This window comes from Lissotriton vulgaris, chromosome 8, assembly GCF_964263255.1.
Source record: "Lissotriton vulgaris chromosome 8, aLisVul1.2, whole genome shotgun sequence".
NCBI classification, from domain to species: Eukaryota; Metazoa; Chordata; class Amphibia; order Caudata; family Salamandridae; genus Lissotriton; species Lissotriton vulgaris.
In genome coordinates this window covers 1,278,731,625-1,278,755,201 of record NC_141696.1, presented here as the reverse complement: position 1 = coordinate 1,278,755,201, position 23,577 = coordinate 1,278,731,625, and the positions used below count along the sequence as shown (strand labels likewise).

The following is a 23,577-nucleotide window of genomic DNA, read 5'->3' as shown; positions in this document are numbered from 1 at the left end:
CTTAAAACTTCACATCTCAGGAAATCCGTATTTGTCAGGTCCCCAATACTTGTACAGAAGCAGAATCTAATCAGAAGCCACCCCAGTCTTAAAGGGTTAGCCTAAAGTCAACATAGATGGCCCACCACGGCAAAACTCGGGAGAAGGAACACAAGGTACAGATCTTGTAGAGAGGAAGTTCTGATTACTACTGGTTCTGGAATACAACTTGTGAATACTTTTTCTTTTTCTTTATTTCTTTAATTCGGTTAAAAACAAACCATAAAAGATATACACATATTTTCAATACACATTAAATGACAAAATATAGAGGGACCCAATCTATGCCTATTTTTACCACCATTAGTTAATAGCAATTAATTAGAAGTCAATCAAGGGTATTTGCATGGATAAAATCAAATACATTCATAACTCATTCAATGAATGACGATAATATAATCATATATCCTACAATTAAAAATTCATATTTAAAACATAATTAATATGAGTGGAATTACTACTGTATCATGGCACAGAAACTACTTGGCCTATACCGATTGTAAACAGTACTGACACCAATTTTTATACTCCCTCCCCTTGCTCCAACGAATACATTACAACAAGTGATCGGAATATATCCCCATAGCATTAGAGTCTAAGACCCTGTCTCCTTCGTACTATCCCCACAGAGAATAGAAATCTGCTTACACTAAAAACAATGGATTGTGTAGTTTCACTTCTGAAAACTCTCTCGGCTTCACTGAGATGTCTAAATCCCAGGAGCCGGCAGATAGGTTTTATCCATTTATTCCTTTGGTGTGTGTATGTAGAACAAAGGAACAAAACGTGAATACTTTCACAAAACTGGCTGATTGGAAGGATAGGATCAGGCCACTACTGGCAAGGGTTTAAGGAGGAATGTACAAGGAAGGGCTCTAGTCAAAGGGAAACACTTTTAAACAAAATACAGTTTACTCTTCTATATACTTGTAATAATGGCTGGCTGATTCTATGCAGAACTACTTGTACTGCTCAAGATTGACATACATCTATTTCAACTCTTTCGCAATTTGCAAATTCAAGCACAATCAATCAGTACTTATATTCTGGACTTGCTCCACATTGTGAGCATCTCAAAGGTTCTTCACTCTCCAAGTGTAGAGTCTTATGTCAAAACCTAGAGCTTTCCAAATTTTAGATTTTTGTTTTGTGTGCAATCTAAGAGATTTGTTTTATATGAGAGAATGAAAATGTACAAACCATTATCACGGTCAGAAATGGCCCGATTGGGCCATACCAAATGCAAACATGCTTTTACATATGTACAAAACATACATTGTAATTCGTAAAACGTTACCGAATCGCAATTTGTGTTTGCGATTCTGTATTTGGGAGGGGTGTGTTTAGGTCATTCCTTCCAAATACCAAATCGGAATACGATGTATGAATGTTTTGCGACTAAATTACAGTTGCAAAACTTTCACATTTTACCGACTCTTTGAAATAGGTAATAACTCAATCGCAATTGGGGAGCAGTCCCTAAGTAACCACTTCCTCTTTGAGAAAGCAAACAAATAGTTTTAAGAGCAGGCAGTGGTCCCACAGACCACTCCCTACTCATAAAAAATTAAACTTCAAAGTTTAATTGTTTTAGTTTTAGTTTTAAACACATCCCATTTCCTTTAAGAAAAAAGGGCTGCATTGAACAACAACAAAAAAAGATTGCTTTATTAACACCTTGGCTGCTATGGGGTTTTCCCGCAGTGCGCTGGAAAGTGATATTTTCCATTGTTCATGACAAGGTCAGCTCGTCAAACGCACAGCGCAGGTAACACCCATGACGAGCTGACCTTGTCATGAGCATGGAAGGGGTTAAAAAGCAATCACAGACCTGGTAGTCTGCAGATCCCAGCAGGCCACCATCCCTTTCATGGCTGCCATTCCTAATGGGTCACCAACTGTGATCCTGTACCGGGGCAACTGGCCCAAAGGACATGAACCAAGTCCTGATTAAACTGTGTGGCTTTGATATATTTTGCACCCTATTTCCTCTTAATGGTGCCCTTCTGAAAAGGTTGTCTGCATTTAGAAACTCCTAGACAAGGAGGTTTGAGGAAGGTTGAGGGCAGGATGCCCTCACCCATCTTTAGTAGGAAAGGTTGCCTAAATGCCGGAGATTGATGGGAAAAAGCCACCTTCCTGTCTAAGTTTGCTAAAGACCCAAAAAGGGCATGGACAGGTCCTGTTAGGCCTGTCAGGATAAGCTTCTGGATACCACATGCACCCACACAAAGATTCTCAACATAGCTGAGAAAGCCAAGTCTTTGAGGAGCCTGATATCCCTGGATATATTGTGAGGTTGTGCCCAAAGGACCATATGTTTTCTGATTAACACCTATTGCATCTTGTTCACAAAGCACAGATACTTACGGCTCATTAGAGAGGACCTTAAATTAGTGGAGTTGACTACCTCAGAAGCAGGCAGCAGATAAATGTATCTTCAGAATCCTTTTCTGAAAGAGCTTGGAAAATCCGCCACAGCTTTTGCTTTGTCGGACAAAGCCCAACTGTTCATTATTCGTCTCTTTGGCCCAAAACGTTCCTAAGAGCAAGTCGAGGCAGAGGGTGCTCAGCTGACCATTTTTGCCCACTCAAAAAGATAAGAGGATGCAGGTGAAGTTCCTGCCGGGAAACAGGCAACGTCCCATGTGGAGCCTTAGATGAGTCTTATCCCTTCTTCCCTTCAAAGGCTACGGGGAAGGTGGGTATACTTTCTAACAGCATGGAGGGGCATCACAGGAAATCAATGGATGATTAAGACCTTGCTAGGGCTTCCACATGGAGTTTTATGCTTCTCAAAATGAGAGCAGCGTCTGCTTCTGCTCACCTTTTCTTTGAACCAAACAAGTTTGGTAGGCTCATAGGCAGCAGAGTTGAGAGTCCAAAGGGGCAAGTGTTCGGTCTCGCCTTCACATCATAGTATTTTTGAGCAACATTGTTCTTGTTTAAAAGAAGGGGAATGGATACCGGCTGGTGATCTACATGTGGGAGTTCAATGTCTGGTTAGTCTACGGACACTTCAAAATAGAGGGTAAACACCTCCTTACAAACATTCTCCTTCATGGTGGCTAATTTGTCAGGCTGGATTTTAAAAGCACGTGTCGGACGGTCGTCAATCTTTCCTCTTCACTGTTGTTTCCTACAGCACAGCTGACGGGTGATATTTGAATTCAAGGTGTTCTCCATCAGCCTCTCATTGGCCTCTGCTGCTCTACAAAGCTTAACAAGCCAGTGACTGAGTTCCTCAGGTCCTCCCATCTAACTGTCTATCTGGACGATATTCTCCTCATGGACCAGTCCTAAAATCATCTATTGAGCCACCTGCATATTACTTGCTATGGAGTTCAGGTTTCATTATAAACCGGGAGAATCCGATCAGCCCCGCAGCCAATGTATGTCCTTCTTGGGTTTTGTCATCAATCTGGTACAGGCAGTTCTCCATTTCCAGAGGAAGACGGTGGTCAGTATCCAAAAGGAACTGTGGAGAACACTCACAAAACAAAATATTGTTGGGACATCTGGAAAGAGTTGTGGGTCTCTGGTTACTGTCCATCCATACAATCTTTCTGTGCCCCTTATACTACCAAGTTCTGGAGAGGTCGAAGCTCCTTCACCTTTGCGAGGGGCTGGGCTGTTTGGAATTGCTTTCACTATTAACCGAGAGAGAAATCCAATGGTGGTTCGACCACATGGAGATATGGAACGGCTGGGCATTCTGTCTCAATGCTCTGCACCCTTTCAATAGCAGATGTCAGCTGTCTAAGTTAGAACACACTCTGGAGATGTGGCTACTGGAGTTTGTTGGTCAGAGGAGGAGCTCGGGATCCACATCAATTGCCTGAATGCCCTTGCTGGGTCTTTTGTGGTGAGATACCTGATGAGGGACAAGGTGTCCTGCAGTGCTTTTCTTCGGATGGACAACCTATCAGTGGTTAGGTACATCAACCGCCTAGGGTGAACCAGGTGCAGAATGGTAGCAGAACTCGCAAACATTTTTTGACACTTATGCCTAGACAGGCAAATTGCAGTAAAAGTGAATCATCTTTCCAAATTAATGTTATGTTATGTTATAGTGGTTTTTGTAACGCGCACTGTTACTCTGGAGTGTCCTGGTGCGGAGAAGAGAGCAGATGGAGGAATCGAGAAATTAGATAGAAATTAATAATCCAAAATCGGACATTAGCTTGCATCATTAATGGCTATATTAAATGCCTAAGTTCTTTGAAGACACCATTGTTCTGATTCTGATCATTGCATTTGCTCATCTTCCAGTCTTCACCTAAATAAATCTTTGATTGAGTTGATATTTATAGGATGCATAAATCACACAAAACGAGGAGCTACTCTAGAAGCAGCTACTCCAAATGTAGCAGAGTTATGGCACCTTAGTTTGAATGGCACATCAAACAAGTGAGGTTTGAGAAGATTGTGCACCCAAACCGGCTGTGATGTAGTATGTAGATTTCCATACTTTAGTTATGCTTACCAAAAGGCTTGTCAGCCTAAACGTGCCCTTCCAAATTAAAGAACTGTCACAAAATTGTTTGCAGAATGGTTTATAAAATGCTAATGCATACAGCAGAGTTAAACTCCATCAAAAGCTTTATGAGAAAAGCACAGAGCATTGAAAACACATAATTTATGAATAGGCAGCAAGTGAGGTGAAATGGGTCGAGATACAAACTCTCATACTGATGGCTAGAATCAAGCAAACTGCAGCATTTTACAATAGTCCAAATGCAATAACTTAAGTGACTGGACACCATTCGTCCTACGACTGGGTAGAAGATGGAGTCCCCTGACGGTACATGATGATACTAAAGATTAAACAAGCATTGACAAAGCCAATAGCCAGCCACGTCATTTTGTAGGCACATGCATGCGTCACCACACATGCATCCCTACCAAATGACGAGAGTTATTTTTCTACTTGTTACTGACTGCTGATGATTCAGAGTACACTGATACTTGGGACACTCCCATAGCAGAGAGTGGGTATAGCGTCTAGTTCCTAGCACCCAGCATGAAGAAAGGTATGGAGATTTCGTATATAGAGGAAGTCATTATGTGGGATGACAGTCTGCTAGAGGTGGTAACCGCCTTGGATGAAAAGGCGGTGAGCAGCGACTTACAGCCTTTGCGGGAATCAATTAATGATGTTGGCAGCGAACCACAAAGTGCCCCGTCCTTGGAAGGGTGAGACTGGTTCCCACTGGAGGCCGCTGAAATTTGTAGGCAAAAGGGTCAGAATACCGCTAAGGCCAAACAGAAAAGGGAGCAACCATCTAGGACTGCTTCACTTGATAGACTTAGAAAGATCTTCCTGGCATGGTCCAAAAGCACTTGAGAGGAGAAAAATAGATTCTGAATGCAGGCACTGACCTGTTCCTATTGCCATCTGGGTTGACAGCACAGATATGGATGACTTTCAAGGAGATTCGGACAACGGCTATAATGCGGAAAGGCATTGGCATTAGAGCACTATCGATAAAGACCACAAGCCTGATGTTGTCTGCGTGCTACGCAAAGTGTTCCACTGACACTGAGAGAAACACACATTTGCTGATTAAGCTAGGCCTGAAGTTAGGTGACCTTGCTACTTCAGAAGCGGGTCAGGTAGCCCAAATGGGTCTATTTGTGGAACCTTTCCTCAAGGAACAGGGAAAGCTTCTGTCAAGAAGATATTAGCCCAAATGGCTTGTGTCAGAGTGGGAAGAGTTAAAAGGCGCTCTGCTGACCAATTTCACAACCATGACCCTCAAAGCGGACAGTTGTTGAAGAAAGGTCAATGGCAAGAGCAGAGTTTCTTCAGACATTTCTTCTCCTCAAATGAAGCCGGCAGGGGGATGTGTTCAAAGGCCCCTTCGGAGGAACAAACTGGTTGATAATGCAGCCAGGCTGATCCTTCTTCCCACATAAGAAAAGGGAGAGACTAGGATTGATTGTACTCAAATGGCAGGGCCGGACACGGAATGCTGTGATCCTCCAGATCGTTAGGGGATTCCAGATAGAATTCTACATCTCATCAATTAAATCGTAGAGACCAAGGCTATCACCTTCTCGAACAAGGTCTCCAAATTCATAAACCTGGAGTTCATGACCCCGGAAAAGTGAGGGAGGACTGATTGTTCATGATCCTCCTTGGGCGATTCAGGAGCTCAGATCCCTCATGAATTTCTCAAGGGGGGGTTCATGAGCAAGATCTTCCTGGTGGAGGAAAAAAGAAGGGCCACTGTTAAATGAAAGAAATATTTAAAGAATGCTTAGCTCCCCTATGGGTGTCCCTAAATCTTAGGGAGTTCAACAAGAAGTTGGTCTACTACCACTTGAGAGATGTGCCTTAATCATGGGATTGGGAAATACACATGGATCTGAATGAGGTCTATCTGAATGAGGTCTATCTCATGAGCCCTATTTTCCCTCTTCATTGGAGGTTCATTCAATTTCAATGGAGAAAACAGTTGTACAAATTCAAAACCCTGCCCTTTGGTCCTTCTATAGAAACATGGAGCTCCTAAAAAGTTCTAAGGCCAGCCACTGAGTTCGTTCGGATGAGGGAGTGAAACTTACTGTCTACCTCAACTATATAACTATCATTGTCCACTGTCCTGAGTGTCTCAAATGACATTTGTAGATGGCGTTTTTGCTTTTGGAGGAAATGGGATTTGTGATAAACGTAGAGAGGACAGAGTTGTTTCTCAGCCAGAAGATTACCTTTCTGGGGCTTGTAATAGATTTTGTGCAGGAAGCATGGACGCTACCAAATAAGAAAGTGGTTAACATTAGAAAAAAGTTTTGGAGTAGCTCAAGCAACTGGCCCGGCTAGTGAGACTACTTGCGTCTTTCATTCAGGCCATTTTCCAGGACCACTGACACACTCAGTGTCAAGCCCTCCAGAGGAAGGGTTTACCTACATGAAGCAAGTGAGTCTGTAATTCGAGAAGGGTGGAACATATGGGAGCTTGGAACAAGAAAGCAATCTCCAGATTAACCCAGATCTGATAGAATTGAAACTTTCTGTCACAATAAATAGAACATTTTTTATTCAGCTACCCAACAAAACAGGGAAAGGGCATGCAATGATTTCCTTCTTTTCACATGAATACCCACAAAAGCACTCTCATCTCCCTTACTCATCATCATACACAGGGACTATTCTTTTCAGAATTGCATTTAGCGTTTGTGCAACTGAAGCACATGGCACCAAAAGGTCAGTACTTGGGCCATAATGTGCTTCGTATGCTTTCTTTCTCGAAAGCCCTCTGTGCTGGGATCTTGGAGAGAGACAAACAGAGAACCAATTTAAGGATTAAACCTGTAATCCATGGATCAATGAATGAGACATTACTAATAAAGCGCACTGTTATCCAAAACAGAGCATCCTATCGCTGAAATGGACAACAAGGCCTCATAGACAAAGCACTAAAGTCCCGAAGAGTCTAACAGGAAAAGAGAGCAACAAGCCCCATCTTAGTCAGTTAGACCATCTGAATCCAATCCTCTTCAGATAATGAAAAGGGGCCAAGTTTTTAGGAGTTTCCTGAAGTCCATTTCCTTTCTCATCAGTTTCAGTGTGGCGATTGAAAGCTTAAGAGGTCAGCACAGTTTACTACTTCTCGATTTGAGTCTGATGTTAGGTATGTGAAGGAGATAAGCACTGGACAATCTCAATTGTCTCTGTGTTCTGTAATGCACGATCTACAAGATATTTTAGTCTGGTAGAGAGGAAAGCTTTGAAAACAGGTAGCTAATGGTAAGCCCCTCAGATACCCCACTATTGCAGGAAAGCTTAAGCACCAGTCCAACTGCCATTATCTGAGCATTTGGAAACTTGAGCAGCAACAACTTTGCAAAGCCAAAGTAAACGCTATTGCAATAGTCTAGCCCCTCCCTAATAAGTGAGTGGGCTACAGTTTTCATTGAAGTTTACAGAAGGAATTAAATAACCTTGTTAGGGATTTCATCAGAGCAAAATGCATGCCGGACACTGCTAAAATATGTGGTTGAAAAGACAGAATCCCATCAAACCGGACTCCTAAGTTCCTAGCTAACTCCACCAGGGTGGGGGAGTGGACAGATCTTCCAGCCACCGGTCACGTGGGTCAAATTTATTGTTTGTCCCAAATAGATGATTTCAGTCTTATCTGTGCTACATTTAAGCTGATTATTTTCCATCCACCAGACAATCTAGGTAAGACAGTTCTTAGAGTTATGCTCAGAGGCAGAGGAATTCATATCAAGCGAGAGAATCAAATGAGTGTTGTCTGCGTAAGTGGACAAGATGCCAAAAGATTCAAATCAGAGTCATCAACCCGTGTGGTGGAACATGGAGAATTTGAATATTTTAGAATTCTCGCTAAAACACAAAATACACTACAGTATTACACTGATGTGGGTGTAAGCATGTGCATGTTGTATGCCTGACACACAGACTGATCGTTACGGGTTAGGGAAGTAAATCAGTGAAGATCCAGGTATGTGGATCAATATTGCTCACTTTGTTACGCTGCTGTGTGGGATTACTGTGAAAACATATGTGAGAGTCATGTGAATGTACTAAATCTCAAGCAGTATGTTTTTCTTACAGAAACTCAAGGAGTACGATTTAAAAACGTAAGTTGACGGTCAGGCTCATATAAACGTGTGGTAGTTATAGAGAACAAGGGTACCCCATTAGTAAAACCTGGGGTTGAAGTATTGATAAAGAAAACAAAGGGGATGAAGGCACACTAAGAGACTATTGCGAGTGGCTTAACAGTCAAACAGATCTGAGATTCACCTTCAACTTTGACAGACATCAGATTGACTACCTAGATGTCACAATCAAATGCCATGAAGAACAATTGTAAATCACACTCTTCAGAAAGCCCACAGAGCGTAATACGCTCTTAGAATATCACAGTACACACCCAAGGGCGCTTAGGGATGGCCTTCCCTACGGCCAATTCCTCAGAATTAGGCGCAACTGTAAGTTTAAACCGGATTTCTTTTTAGAGGCTGAAACCTTATGTTCAAAACTGATGAGTAGAGGCTACCCCAGAAAGCTTGTAAGAAGAGCCATGAAACGGGCTTGGTATGCCCATAGAGAACATCTTCTACAACCAAAAAAGAAAGAACCCCTAAAGAGAATAACCTGTGTGACAACATTCAGTACAGTTAGTAACAAACTTTGTAAAGTAATTAAAAAACATTGGTCTGTACTGTCCCCCTTGGAACTTGATACAGGGACGCCCTTATTCTCCTTCAAAAGGGGCCGTAATCTCAAAGATCACTTAGTGTGAGCTGCCACTATAACCAATACAAATACCACCATAGAGACATGTCTGAACCTTCCACCTATTGTAGGACATTACAAATGTAATAATTGCACTGCATGTGATTTTACGACCAATACTAAAGTGTTTGAATATGAAAATTGTAAACATAAGCTGAAATCTTTTACTAACTGTAATTCAAAAAACTTTATATATTGTATCCAATGCCCATGCCAACAACTGTACATGGGCCAAACCACGCAACAGATAAAGACCAGGATCTCGCAACATAGGAGCAGAATTCGCTGCAAGGTGTTATCTGCACCCCTAGTGGAACATTATGTGGAAAACGGACATTCAGAAAACGATTTACGTTGGCAGGTTGTTGACCAGCTTTTGCCCAATGCAAGAGGGGGCAATCAACAGACAATCTTGAATCGCCTTGAGTGCAAATGGATTTTCCTGTGTAAAAGTATTGAGAAAGGACTCAACACTCTTGATGAGTGGAACAGCTGTGGTTAACTCATGATTCTAATTTCAAGAACTATTGCCACCAGTGACTTTCATGCAGTATAATGCTTGGAAATGTCTTTGAAGTTCAAAGACAAAAATGTGACTTTTATCAACACTTTGTGTACCCTCCAAATGTTATTGTAAAATGTACTGTAACAAGAGTTGCAAACGCCTAAATTTCTACCCAAATGTTTATTCTTAATTCGCGCTATCAGTACACTTTCCCGCCAGGCATGCGCGTTGTGACAGCCTCAGGCACATGCGCGTAACTGAAATTCGCCCGCGCATGCGCCAACTAATAACCAGGAAGTAAACAGTGTTGCACTACCGAACGCCGAAGCAGCGAGGCAGAGATAGCTGCTATTTCAGATCAAAACCGGCTTATTTTCATGATTAAACTTCTGCAACCAATAACTGAAGATTATCGGTAAATACCTCACTTACTATTGTTTCCTTACCAAATAATCTCGATTATTAATTTCTAACTTCTGGTTTTACCTTGCTCACAGACAATGTTGGAAACTTTATAATTAGACCACACCTCACCAAGAATTAATTCTCAAGCCGAATTAGTTTCCGACCGTAATGTAATATATCCTGACTTTGCGGGGATTACCATATGTCTAATTCCCTAATTCCCTCCCCCTTGTTTTAGGCAGTTGGAATTAGTTACAACAGCCAAAGAACCTTGTTCTCCAATACCTGATGGAAAATAATTCAACCACCTTTGCGAAGTAAGCGCGCACTCGCAAAAAAAGCGCGTAAATAACCCTAATTTTTAAAGAACTCTACCCTCCCCAAAAAAGCGCGTTTAATTCATGGTTGCCTATTTCTTTCTAATAATTTTATAGAAATGTGCATGGATTATATGCCACTGGGAGCACCATACCACTTTGTTTAAAAAGTCTTTGTAAGGCCATAGTACTAAATTTCTTTACTTCATCATTGTTTCAGGAAAGCTCACGTCCTGATGATGATCTAGAATGGTTTAGATCGAAACGCCGTCGACCCATTCAAGGAAACTCCCCTACTGTACATATTTCTTTGGGGAATACCCTTGTTTGTGACACCTTGTATATAGTGTTTTTTTAAATTTCACTCAGTCACTATAAGCACCTTGTCACATGTGTGAGCACCAGAAAAACATAATTGAAATATTTTTTTAAAAAGTATTCTATGTGTATGCTACCTTACAAAACTTTCTCCCAGGATTAATTCTAGTACCATAGTCATACTCCACTTCACGAGGACCTTTAGAGCCCACCCAAAACCATTGTTTTCTTTATCCATATAAACGTGTGTGCACCTTAGCGAGTCTAAATCACTTACATTGGTCCTGAAGAAAGCCTTGCGATCGTGCGCAGGAAGGCTGAAACATGTAGACCACGTCACTCTAATGTCACGGATGTCTTTGGTCAATTTAACCTTATAGAACTTCCACCTTCATTTTTAATCGTGTCCTATGACTCTACCATTAAATTCCTTGGGTGCATGGAGATAATTTTAAAATCACCACTCACTATTCATGTTGCACAATCAACCCTCTCCGCTGTAATCAGGCGTTGTAGCACACCCGAGAGGCATTCGGCCCCTCAGGTGGGAACCCTATGATGAAGCATTTTCCCAACTAGGTTAGTGAGTGAGGGTTCTTTTTAAAAGGAATTCATTTTCCTTTTTCAGTAGTAATCCCTTCCGAAATTTCTCCTTTTGTGTTCTTGATACCATATCAAATATGGCAGATCGATCTAAAAGAATCAGTACCACATTCTTACCTTTGTCTAGCATAGCTTTGATTGTTTCAGATATCCCCAAAAGTGCGTAGAATACTTCGGTCTAAACACAGATTGAAATGGGTGCTAAATATTACATTTTTGGGAGTATCCATTAATTTCTTATTTATGTTTTTCTTTTTTTTTTTTAGAAAGAGCTGTAAGCAAAGAGATAGGTAGAAAATTGGACAGAATCGTAAGATGTGCAGATTGCTTTTTTTTAATGGTTTAACAACTGCCAATTTCTAGGACTTCGGAACTGATGCTGAAATAAGAGATGCATTAAGAAAATAATTAATGACCGGGTTAACAATCTCAATAGCTTTCTTAACCCAGTGAACAAGCATCTAATGGGGATCCACATTTGCAAGCCAAGATGGCGCTTTCCGATTGCTGAAGAGAAATGGGTAAAATAATCTGTCATTATAGTATGTGGGTGGGGGAGGGGGGAGATCCTTGTTCCACGGCCATAGGCAGTTCTAGATCAGTTGGCCTACTAGCGAAACACAGTTGGATTGTGGCTATTTTCTCTTCAAAGAAATTGGAGAGATTGTCACATAAAAATTGAGATGGAATAATGTGAGTTGAACAACTCTTGGGTTGCAGGAAAACCTTATCTATATGAAAGATTTTCTTTGTATCGTTAGCTCTCTCAATCAGAGAATGACAGTACGATTTTTCCATCCCTTATCAATTTATGGTACTTCTTTAAAACTAATATAGATCTTTCCTTCTCTTCTGCACTATATTGAGCTCGTCATTTTCTTGCAATTTATTCACATAATGACCTCTCCTTGATCAAGGATGAGGAAAACCATGGCACAGAAGGTCTGACCCAATTGCAACTGGGACTGACAAGTCCTACTGCTTCCTTCAGTGATCTTGATGCCTATTTTTAAAAAACTGTAATGTAGTCCAGAAGTAGCTGCATCGGTAAATTGACATGGATATGTTTCGATCATCATCCCCCCAGGCTCCCCCCCCCCCCCACACACACACACAAATACCTCTTTCTTCAGGAACCAGTCTAATGCACAGAAATTCTGTGACCCCATTAACAATGATGAAGCATTATAGGACACAAAGTGGTGCACTCTTATTTTGTGACACAAATTGTGGTCAGGCATTAAGTGGAATTTACTGCAATGAGACACTATTGCTACAGCAAAAGAACTAGTGTTGCTTTAAAGTCGCAGTAGCAAATAATTTTCAGCACATTTTAGAACTACGTTCCTAATCCATACAGCTTATTCACATAGTTCCTCAAGGTGCATCAATCGCATCCTATACTTTAATTTAAAAAAAAGTATTTTTCTGTACCTTTGTTGTGTGTTAACCGTGTTGGTGGAACAGGCACAGCTGGAACTTCAGCAATAATCGTTTCTGAACATAAAGCCCGGCTGACTTCATTGCCACTCTTTTGAAGTACGCTGCAGTAGAAAAAGAGACATATATATATCAGTACTCTTATAATATTAAAACTGGTCAGTAAAAAAATCCCTCCATTTTGCATAGTCAAATGGTGTGATGAGAAAGTAGGAGGCCATGAGTCGGCTGGCGATCGACTTACTTACACCTTTATTGATGCGTTTTCAAGCATTTACACTTTAGCTACTCTTTTGAAAATTGTTTCTTTCATGTGAAATTATTCAACAGAAAGCAACTGAGTTTGTACATGAAAAATCTGGGACTTTGTATGCACAAGTAATTTTAATTAAGGGGTTGGAAAATAGTGGGATGGGAAGAAATCACAGAAATGTTTTGAGAACAACCACAAAATCAGAACTCAAAAGCTTTGAAAGCACAAGACTAATCCCAACAACCAATAATAACCAATAATCATTGGACTAACCACTAAATAAAATCAAAAACACCATAGGAATATTTCTCTCCACAAACGTAATTTGCTCAATTCATTCAAGGTGCAGTTTGTGAGTATTTGCAAGTTAAATTGTTATAAGTTAAGTCGAATTTTATCAGCTATCTGTGTGCGTGGATTCTGCGTCAATACCAGGATTATGCCTTTCTTTCTTCAGTTTTTACTTACAGCCAACAAAGCAATCAATGGAACACTATACTTCCCAAGAACATGGAGACATTATAAGTAATTCCTCCAGAATAAGAACCCAACAACTAATGATATCAACTCATTCTTATCAAACCTCAGCTTAGCTTCCGTGTTCGTTGCTTTATTGCTACACAGTAGCCAGAGAAGAGTGCCGTTTTACATCTCCTGTTTTTGAGGCATTGTTGATTGTGCCAGTTCATGGACTTCATATTTACTAATGCATGTGATGTGTTACAGTTTATAAATACTCAATTTTACAGTAGAGGTAATTATGTCATTTGATGGCATATTTTCTTTGAATCAAGCACTCAGGCTCACATAAGTCCAACGAGAATGAGGGGACTGTGTAGGAAGTACATCAGATGGGCCGCAGGGATGCAGGATTTAAGTACTGATAGACCCTTTCTTTGCATGCACTAAACTCTGCTTCAACTGCAACCAGTCAGAATCCAGAGGCAGAAGATCTTCAAAGGGGGCCGCTGCAGACCTCCACTTCGGGGTCACTCAGAATCTCCACCATTACAGAAAGAGTGGAGCAGAGAGCTCTGTTCACGTATCTCCAACCCTGGAGCCACTGCTACTGTTCCTGCCACTGCCCATACATGAAGGTTGGGCTCCATCATTTTGTGATCTTGCTGCTTTTAATTTTTTTGCATATGCAAAATCCAAAGCAAACTCCGCAGTCAAGAGCCAGGTAGTGCAGCTCATCAGAGTACAGCGCAGAAGCCACAACAGGCCCCCTATAATGGAAGGGGGTAGGGGACAGCGATAAGGGTCCTTCCTTGGTGGTTTTTCTATGACTATTTATAAATCCCTGTGAGGAACTGCAGCTGTAAATAGCATAGAGAATGTAGGAGATGGTTCAAAGACAGGGAGAACTGATAGAGGAAAAACAAACCTTCTTTGCTATGACTAGGGATTTCTTGGTATATATCAATGGCTCTGTAATCAGAGTAATTTAGCAGGAGAAAAGACTGCAGAAGCACTCCGATTTGATACTTAATCTATCCCTTTACAGAAGAGTTTCAGGTGGTTCGCCTTGTAAGCCAAAGGAAGAAAAGCAGCAAGCATAGAAATTGAAACAAGTAGCAGCCATGAAGTCCACTTGTGCTCCTTTGAATGTCTAAAAAAGGCTTTATGTCCAGTGCAGAAGGTCAGGTTCTTTCTTCCATAGGCCATTACAAACACCACCTATCAAAATATGAATGCCATGAACTACATGAGGACTCTTTATAGGCAAATGAGAGGAAATATTTCTCTGATTATGAGGGAGTTATACAGGAGCAAAGCTAGCGAGGGAAGAAAAGGCCCCATAAAGTCAAAACAGCAAGAGCAGGCTGATGGGAGCTCAGCAAGAAGACCTTTAGGAAGGTCAGGAAGGGCTTTTAAATCTGGAAGCTATACCACCGTAGACTGATAGCTCCACAGGTCAAAGTAGATGTCAAAGAAAGGCATCCACCTGGTATGGACCGAAAGATATCAATGTTTCTCTGAAAGATTATAAGAGACCACAAAAAGGGTATGGACATATCCTGGAGGGCTTCCCAGTATAGGTTCCTGGACTTCACAGGGACCTTGACAAAAATAATGAATATGGCTGAGGGTTTCGACCAGTGTTGCTTATAATTATTTTCCTTTTTCTTTCCGTCTTAGAAATATCTCCATCTACTGCAATTAAGGCTATGTGCGGCAAAGAGGTTATTTACCACTCTAAAGATCTGTTTGAAAAATAACACAAAATAGTAAGTGTATTTGTTACTTTTGGGTGACTTTACTAATGTCACTTAAATAAAGAGTAATATGGTCACACAAGAAACCTAACTTACCCCTGTGACAACTAGACCTAACAGATACAGAAACAATGGGACTCAGAAGTCTGACACTTTCGGCCAGAGTGCATAGTCTTTGTTCATCACCCTTAGGCAAGGTTGCCTAGCATAGGTCCACAGAGTCCGATCAATGCCAGATTTGCAAGCTGTCCACAAAGTAATTGTCCTACGCTGATGCTAAATTAAAAGAATTTACATTAGTAGTGACAAACCTGAAAGTATATAATGGACCTGCTCTTATCTGACCTACTTTGGAGCAGAGCTTAACACAACGTAACAATCTCGGCTGAATCCAAACAATCTCTGCATCTTAAGTGATATCTCGCACAAGCACAGCTATCAACTGCCATGTCATGAAGGTGACTTTCAATCCATCTCTGATCTTTCAACCCGTGGCACTAAGCATGCTAAAATGTGCAGTTTCACTTTTTCATAATAAGTATGAGCCTAGAAGTTCCAAATGCCTACTGGTCGCTTAAACAGCGCTTAGGCCACCATATGAGTGCATCGCAATAGTGTGAGAAACAGAAAAGAGGACAGGAAACCGTGAACAGGAAAGATAGAGATACAATGGATCCTATTATAGCATGCTGATTGTTAATGTATAGTGCTAATGCTACTTCCTAAGCTTGCTTCAAAGCAGTCGGAGGGAACAGAAAGAATAATAGGGATAGAAAGGAGAAACATTACCATTTTGTTTGCTCTTATTGTAACAACGCGACCCGAAGGCTGTTTTAAGCTGTGCAAGGTAACAGAAGCCCGAGGGGTCAGAGAAAATATAGGGGAAAAGGCAACCACCTGGTTGTAATGGTAAATGATGCTTTGTAGTTACACTAAGCCAAGAGTCTCCAACAAGCATCTTGTGAGCCATCGGTAGCTCGCCAGCTACCTGTGAGTAGCTCTCCTGTGTGCAGCAGTCTAATAAATTAAAAGCTCTTGTCCTAATTAACTTATATATACCAAAATTGAGAGCGTATACTTGAGAAGAAAATATGTGTATTTTCATATTTCATCAGCTTAAATTTGGGATAAAAATTGATGAATTTCCAAAATATATTCAAATCTCATATCCGAGGATAATTCTACGGCAGGACCGGAGGCTTCGGATTATGCCATACTTTCTTCACTTTATTCCTCACAGCAGCAAGAAAAACATGTAGAAAACTACTTTTTCCATGAACATCGGGAAAGAAAACAGGAAACTGAGACATAAGTCCTTCATTAGTCTCTATGCACTGGCAGCAACCATCATGCCTTGCATCCACTTCCTCTTCCTCTTTCTTCGCTGCTCAGCAGCAAGTTAAGTGGATTTTTCTTACTCTCTCCTGGGTTTTGGGGGACTTCTGTGACAGCGTGTGGCTTTGGGGTTGAGCGCTTGTGTTTTGCGACCCCTACAGGTCCCCTTGATATCGCGGGACGCTTTTGCGCTCCTTACGCGATCTTGTTGCCCAGCGGAGTGCGGTGCGCGTTCGGCGCTGCTATGGGGCAGTGCTCTCGCTGCCGGTAGGCGCGATAGATTTCGCGTTTTAAACGAGTTTTTTGCCGCGTTTGCACCAGCTGCAGCGCTGTCCCTGGCTACCCGGTCCTGACACCCTGCGGGGTCGAAATCTAGGGTTTTCCTCAACTGTGACGCCCAGAGTGGGTTGTATTGTGTAGTCTGAACACCCTGACAGGGTCGCAATTGGCGCTGGTGTGTAGCGCTGGGGAACGCTTGACCGGGTGGCGCCCTAGTACTTAGAGGGTTGTGGCGTTCCCTGGGCTAGTCCCGAAATTCGTGCTTTGTGCCACCATATCTTTTGGGTTACCCCAGTCCCACAGTGTACCCTCAAGGGGGTTTTTGTAATTAACTGTGCTGTACCTCCCTTCTGTTGAGCCCAACTTACCTCAGTATGCAGGGGGAGTCAGGCCAGTACACGGAGGAAGACCCTCTAGCTTATGCCTCCTGGGATGAGGATTTCTACCAGGCGGTGGATGACTCTATATACAAAGCAGTGGACCAGGCTATAGTGCCCCTGGAGCAACGCCTGTCAGCGCGTTTGGATGAAGCGTACGCAAAAATTGCGGCGCTCATCCCAGCGCCTGCCCCGGCTTCGGATGCTTCCCAGTCAGCGATCCCCCCCGCCTAAGAAGCCTTGTACTGAGGGAATTGATCCAGTAGCCTTTGATAAGGTTAGGCACGCCTTTAAGGCGCTTGAGGACCCCTTACTGGTTCTCGCCCCACCAGTGGGTGCCCCACCTCCTACTCCCCGCACTATGTCACTGGAGCCGCAGCAGGATGACGATTCTCCGGACTCGGAGGAGGAGGCCTGCTCTTCTAGGTCGTGGCTCCCGTCCCAGCCGTCCACTTCCGCGGGCCCTTCGGACATGCTGGACCCGGACGATATTGTCCATCCCCAGTCCTCTGAATGGGTCCCGGGGGATAAGGTGGCCCTTTATGTGGCGAACCGGCTCTGAAAGCCAGTGGACAAGGATGCCCGTAGCCGCCTGAGAGGGGAGTGTCCCCGCCCTTCCCTGGAAGGAAAAGTGGCAATGACCCCGGACATTGACCCTAAAATGGCCATTTTTCTTGCTAAGTTTGTCAAGGACCCCCGAAAGGGTATAGATCGTTCCTGGCGTACTTGCCAGGACAAACTTCTGGACGTAGTAGGCCCTATGACAAAAATCCTCGACATGGCGGAGGAGGCTAAGGTGTCGGGAGACCTCATTTCCCCTGAGGTTTTGTCTAACTGGGCGCAGCGCGCCATTATTTTCCTCGGCAATGCCGACTGCGCCCTCTCGACAGAGAGGCGGAGGTCGTTGCTAATTAAGATTGACCCTAAGCTGGGTGACCTCGCCTCTTCTGAGGCCAGCGCGGTGGCGCAGGGCGGCTTGTTTGGTGATCCTTTTATTAAGGAGCTCGGTAAGTTCGTGGCTACATTTACGTCACTGGACCGAGCCCAGTCTAACATCAAGAAAGTCTTTGCCCCTCGGGTTTTTGACGGGGCCGGACGAGGCAGGGGCCGCTCATTTGGTCGAGGCAACCCCTCTGACAGAGGACAAGGCTCCGGACGCGGACATGGTCAGGAGCACAGTTCCCGCTTCAATAATTTTTACCCCACAAGAGGTCAGAAGTTCCGAGGACGTGGGGTCTATCGAGGTCAGCAACAGGGTGGACGAGGTGAGTGTGCTACCCTCTGCGAGTTTGCGGGTAGGGGGGCGCCTGGCGCAGTTCTTCCCAGCATGGCTTTCCCTTACCACGGACGCCTGGGTACTACAGACGGTTCAGGGCTTCCAGTTGGAGTTCCATGGCCATCCGCGGCAGCCCCAGCGCCCTCACCCCATTACGTTCTCTCAGCGCAATGCAGACTTAGTGCGCAACGAGGTTTCCGCCCTCCTTCACAAAGGGGCGATTTGCAGAGCGTACAAACACCCGGACGGCTTCCTCAGCAACATCTTTTTGGTCGACAAGGTCGATGGAGGCCGCCGTCCGGTTATCAATCTAAAGGAATTCAACGAGTGGCTGGTTTACCGCCATTTCAAAATGGAGGGAATCCACCTTTTGAGGGATGTGCTACGGCCGTCCGACTGGATGGCCAGGCTCGACTTGAAAGACGCCTATCTGGCGGTCCCGGTTTTCCCTCCGCACCGTCGTTTCCTCCAGTACAAGTGGGACGGTCAGGTGTACGAGTTCACCACGCTGCCTTTCGGGCTCTCCTCAGCGCCGTGGTGTTTCACAAAGGTGTTGCACCCCGCGGTGGAGACCTTGCGGGCGCGCGGTGTCCGGATGATAGTGTACTTGGACGATATGCTCTTCATGAACCAGTGTCCGAGACGCTTAGTGTCCCAGCTGCAGTGCGCGGTGGACCTTCTGCAGGGGCTAGGGTTTGTAATAAACGAGAAGAAGTCTCTCCTGGTCCCGGCGCAGTGCGCAACCTTTCTCGGGTTCAGCATCGACTCAGTCTCAGCTTCCTTGAGTCTACCGGCTCGGAAAATGTCAAAAATTCGTCACGAATTGCGCCAGACCCTGGCGAAGCAACGGATATCGCTGCGTCACCTAGCACGGCTAGTGTGCCTGTTGTCGTCCTCGATTCAGGCCATCTTCCCGGGCCCGCTTCACTATCGGGCCATGCAGCCGTTGAAGGCGCATCATCTCAGGAAGGGCCTGACGTATTCGCAGCTAATTCCACTGTCGGAAGACGTGAGAGACGAAATGAGATGGTGGCTGACGCACATGGAGGCGTGGAATGGTCGTGCGATATTTGGTTCTGCCCCAGACATTGTGATAGAGTCGGACGCCAGTCGTTTGGGTTGGGGGGCCAGGTGCGGAGATTTCTCCACGGGCAGAGCCTGGTCTGCCCTCGAGCAGTCGTTACATATCAACTGTTTGGAGTTGCTGGCATGATCCTTCGCGGTCCAATGCTGGACCAGGGATCGGGTAAAATAGTGTGTCCTTCTGCGGATGGACAACGTGTCTGCGGTCCGCTATATCAACCATCTGGGTGGCACCAGATTCAAGATGTTAGCGGACCTCGCGCGGGACTTTTGTCACTTTTGCCTGGATCATCAAGTCTCGGTCACGGCGGAGTATTTGCTGGGCCGTCAGAACGAGGTGGCCGATTGGCACTCCCGGCACCTCCTGGTTGCCAGCGTATGGAAGCTGGACCCGCGGATATTTGCCCAACTGATGGACCGCTGGGGTCCGTTTTCGGTGGACCTATTCGCCTCGCGGCTGGACCACCAGTTACAGAGATATTTCAGTTGGCGCCCGGACCCGTTGGCGGAGGCGACAGATGCGTTCGTCCAAGACTGGTCGGGCGAGCAGGGTTATGCGTTCCCTCCATTCTCAATGATCACGCGAGTGTCAGCGCTGCTGCGCCGTCAGTCAGCGCAGGTGGTGATGATCACGCCTTGGTGGAGGTCTCAAGTTTGGTTTCCGGTTCTTCTGGAACTTTCCTGGGATTTTCCAATCCTACTCCCCCACTCTCCTCACATTCTCCTGAATCCGGACGGGAATCCCCACCGGTTAGTCCAGGAGGGCTCGCTGAGGCTGATGGCTTGGCGGATCTCCGGCGTCGCTGGTTTCTCCCGGGCCTTTCGGGAAAGGCAGAGGACCTGCTCTCTAAGGCCTGGGCAGACAGCACCACCAGGAGATACCGGTCGGCATGGCATAGGTGGCGTCGCTGGTGTGTGCGACGGGGTTTCGGTCCCGTGGGGACGGATGTAGTACATATCCTTAACTTCCTCTCCTCCCTGGCGGACGAGGGTTTGGCCTATAGGTCTGTTAATGCTTTCCGCTCGGCAATATCGGCGGGGCATGACCTGATACAGGGATCCCCGGTCGGGGAGCACCCTTTGGTTTGTAGACTGTTGAGGGGGATTCGCCTCTCTTTACCTCCTGAGCCGAGGTATTCCGTCCTGTGGGACGTCAACAGGGTTCTGAATTTGTTCCTTTCTTGGCAACCAAATAGGTTTTTGTCACTGCTAAGCTAACGATGCTGTTATGTTTGGTTTCCTGCAGACGTGTCTCAGACGTACGTGCGCTTGATGTTACAGCACAAGTGTTTTCCCCGGATGGGGTGTCCTTTACGGTGAGCAGGAGAACTAAGACCCTTACGAGGGTGATTTCATATCCAGCCTTCCCGGATTCCCCCAAGCTGTGTATGGTGCAATGCCTCCGTGCATATGAAGATATGACTGATGACACTCGCCCACCGGGTGAGAGACAATTGCTGATTGCCCTACGGAAACCATACAAGGCTGTTTCTTCCCCGACCATCGCCAGATGGGTGCGTTGGGTGATGCAGGAGGCGGGGATTGACACGCAGAAATTTGGTGCCCACTCAGCACGGGGAGCTATGGCCTCGAAAGCTTTTGCGCTAGGGGCTCGGTTGGAGGACCTGATGAGGGTCGCGGATTGGTCCACGGACTCCACGTTTAAGAGGTTTATTTTAAGCCAGTAACAGAGGTAGCTAGGCTGGTTGTCGATCACCTTTGAACTGGCATAATCCGAAGCCGCCGGTCCTGCCATAGAATGAGAATTTGCCTAGCCTTAGTGCTGGTAATTTCCAATTCTATTAAGGACTCGGAGGCGAGGATTATCCCCCCCAAGGACTTCCCCGAAGTGGACCCTCCCCATACGGAATGTAAGTAACCTATTTACGAAGTGCAGCAGTTTGCATTACTATGCTTCGTTTGCATTGATGCTGCGTACCTTGTTATTCAGGAAGGTCGGAGACTGATTCTGCCTTCTCTTGCAGGGAATGATGTTCCAAAACAGGATGCGTGAGGTTACCGGACTGAGTGCTTCGCGCGAAGAAAGAGGAAGTGGATGCAAGGCATGATGGTTGCTGCTGGTGCATAGAGACTAATGAAGGACTTATGTCTCAGTTTCCTGTTTTCTTTCCCGATGTTCATGGGAAAAGTAGTTTTCTACATGTTTTTCTTGCTGCTGTGAGGAATAAAGTGAAGAAAGTATGGCATAATCCTCGCCTCCGAGTCCTTAATAGAATTGGAACTTACCAGCACTAAGGCTAGGCAAATTCTCATTCATGTGGTTCTCTGGAGACGTTTTACACATGTTATTGCCTTAGTACCAGAGGCATTGCTCCTATGGCCCTTATGTATTAACCATGTAAAGGCATTCCATATTGGCAAAACATATGTTACTGCTAGCAACCACGCCTGATTCACTGAGGTGATCGTAGTTAGTAATCTTCCATATGGTAGCCACTAATGTCACTTTTACAACACAAAGTAATTCGCAAAGGCAAAAAGTTGTGTAAAAATATATTTTTCTCTTTATTGTTCTTTTTCAAAGGTGCACAAAGTCAAGTTGCAGTAGTATACGGTTGCTTATAAAAGTCACGTAAATATCATATTCATAAGTACGAGTATTAATGCCGTCTCGAGGTTAAGCAGTCCTTGATAAGCTGCTGGGTGTACTCGTTCTTACGCTTTTGCAGCGTCCGGACAGACCCCCGTATAAAACAATGAATATGATATTTACGTGACTTGTATAAGCAACCGTATACTACTGCAACTTGACTTTAGCGCCTCACGGCCCCTCCGACGTCTTGGACTCGCACGTGGAGCAACCGGTTAATTCCCTTTGACTCGGAGTACCGTTTCTGTCCATTCGGATTTCGTTTGAGCTACATATCTGCTCTCAGCGCTTGTTAAATAGTACTACCAATAACGGTGCTATTTCTATCGGACTTTGGTGAGACTCACAACGGTTTAAATTCGTTTGACTCTGCCCTGACGAAGCTCCCAAGGTTGGGGAGCGAAACGCGTTGGCTGTCCTGTGCACCTTTGAAATTGAAAAATATATTTTTACACAACTTTTTGCGTTTGCGAATTACTTTGAAATTGGTGCTGCCTCCACGTGTCTTCAAATTTCTATCTGGGAACCCAGTGGGACTGAATCACAGCAGGTCTTGGAGGTTGAACAGCACAAGAGACTTAATATTCTATGAGACTTTCTGAAGTTTGAGGTGCTTTCTCGTTTGGTCCGCTGTGGAGAACTGTTTTTCCACTTTTACGACACAATTAATATTAGTAGCTCTCAATAAGTTTCACGGAACAGAAGTAGTTATTTGTACGGAAGAGACTGAAGAAACCTGCACTAAGCAGACACAACATCCTTTTCTTCAACTGCTCCTTCTCCCACATTCCAAACCTCCAGCTTCGTAACTTGAGATTAGGAGGACCAATAGCTTTACAATAGATAACTTTGCATCACCTTCACATTACACTTCCACATCTCTCATAAAACATAACAACAACTTTAGAGATTAGGAGAATCCTTTTAGATTTGATTGTGGTCCTGCCAAACCTTCCTTTGGAGGCTGTACAATTTATGATACGTTGTTATGGTACAGTATTTAAACAAGGTTGTGCAATTACTTTGTTGCCTCCATGTTTTACAACAGTGTAGGAGGCTGGCTTAGTATATGGAGCACACAAAGAAGTGATGCACCTTGCACTAATCCAGGCAACCCTTGTTCATTTTAGTGGTCTTTGATAACCTTAGGCTCTGAAAGTGGTAGCTGTGGAGAGCAGCTTTCAGGCTCACCTTGAAAGAGTTTAAAGCAGATTGTTTTACAACATTTATTCAATAGTGTAGA

At 44.3% G+C, this 23,577-nt stretch overlaps 1 protein-coding gene across 2 annotated transcripts in view; it reads right to left on the bottom strand.

Moving 5' to 3' along the window:
* Positions 1-23,577, bottom strand: part of SKA3 (spindle and kinetochore associated complex subunit 3) — a 627,619-nt gene that overhangs the window by 447,993 nt on the left and 156,049 nt on the right. For both annotated transcript variants that reach the window (XM_086935202.1, XM_086935203.1), the window contains exon 6: positions 12,896-13,005. In XM_086935202.1, coding sequence (XP_086791328.1) covers positions 12,896-13,005 — 110 coding nt within the window. The remainder of the gene's footprint in view (positions 1-12,895; positions 13,006-23,577) is intronic.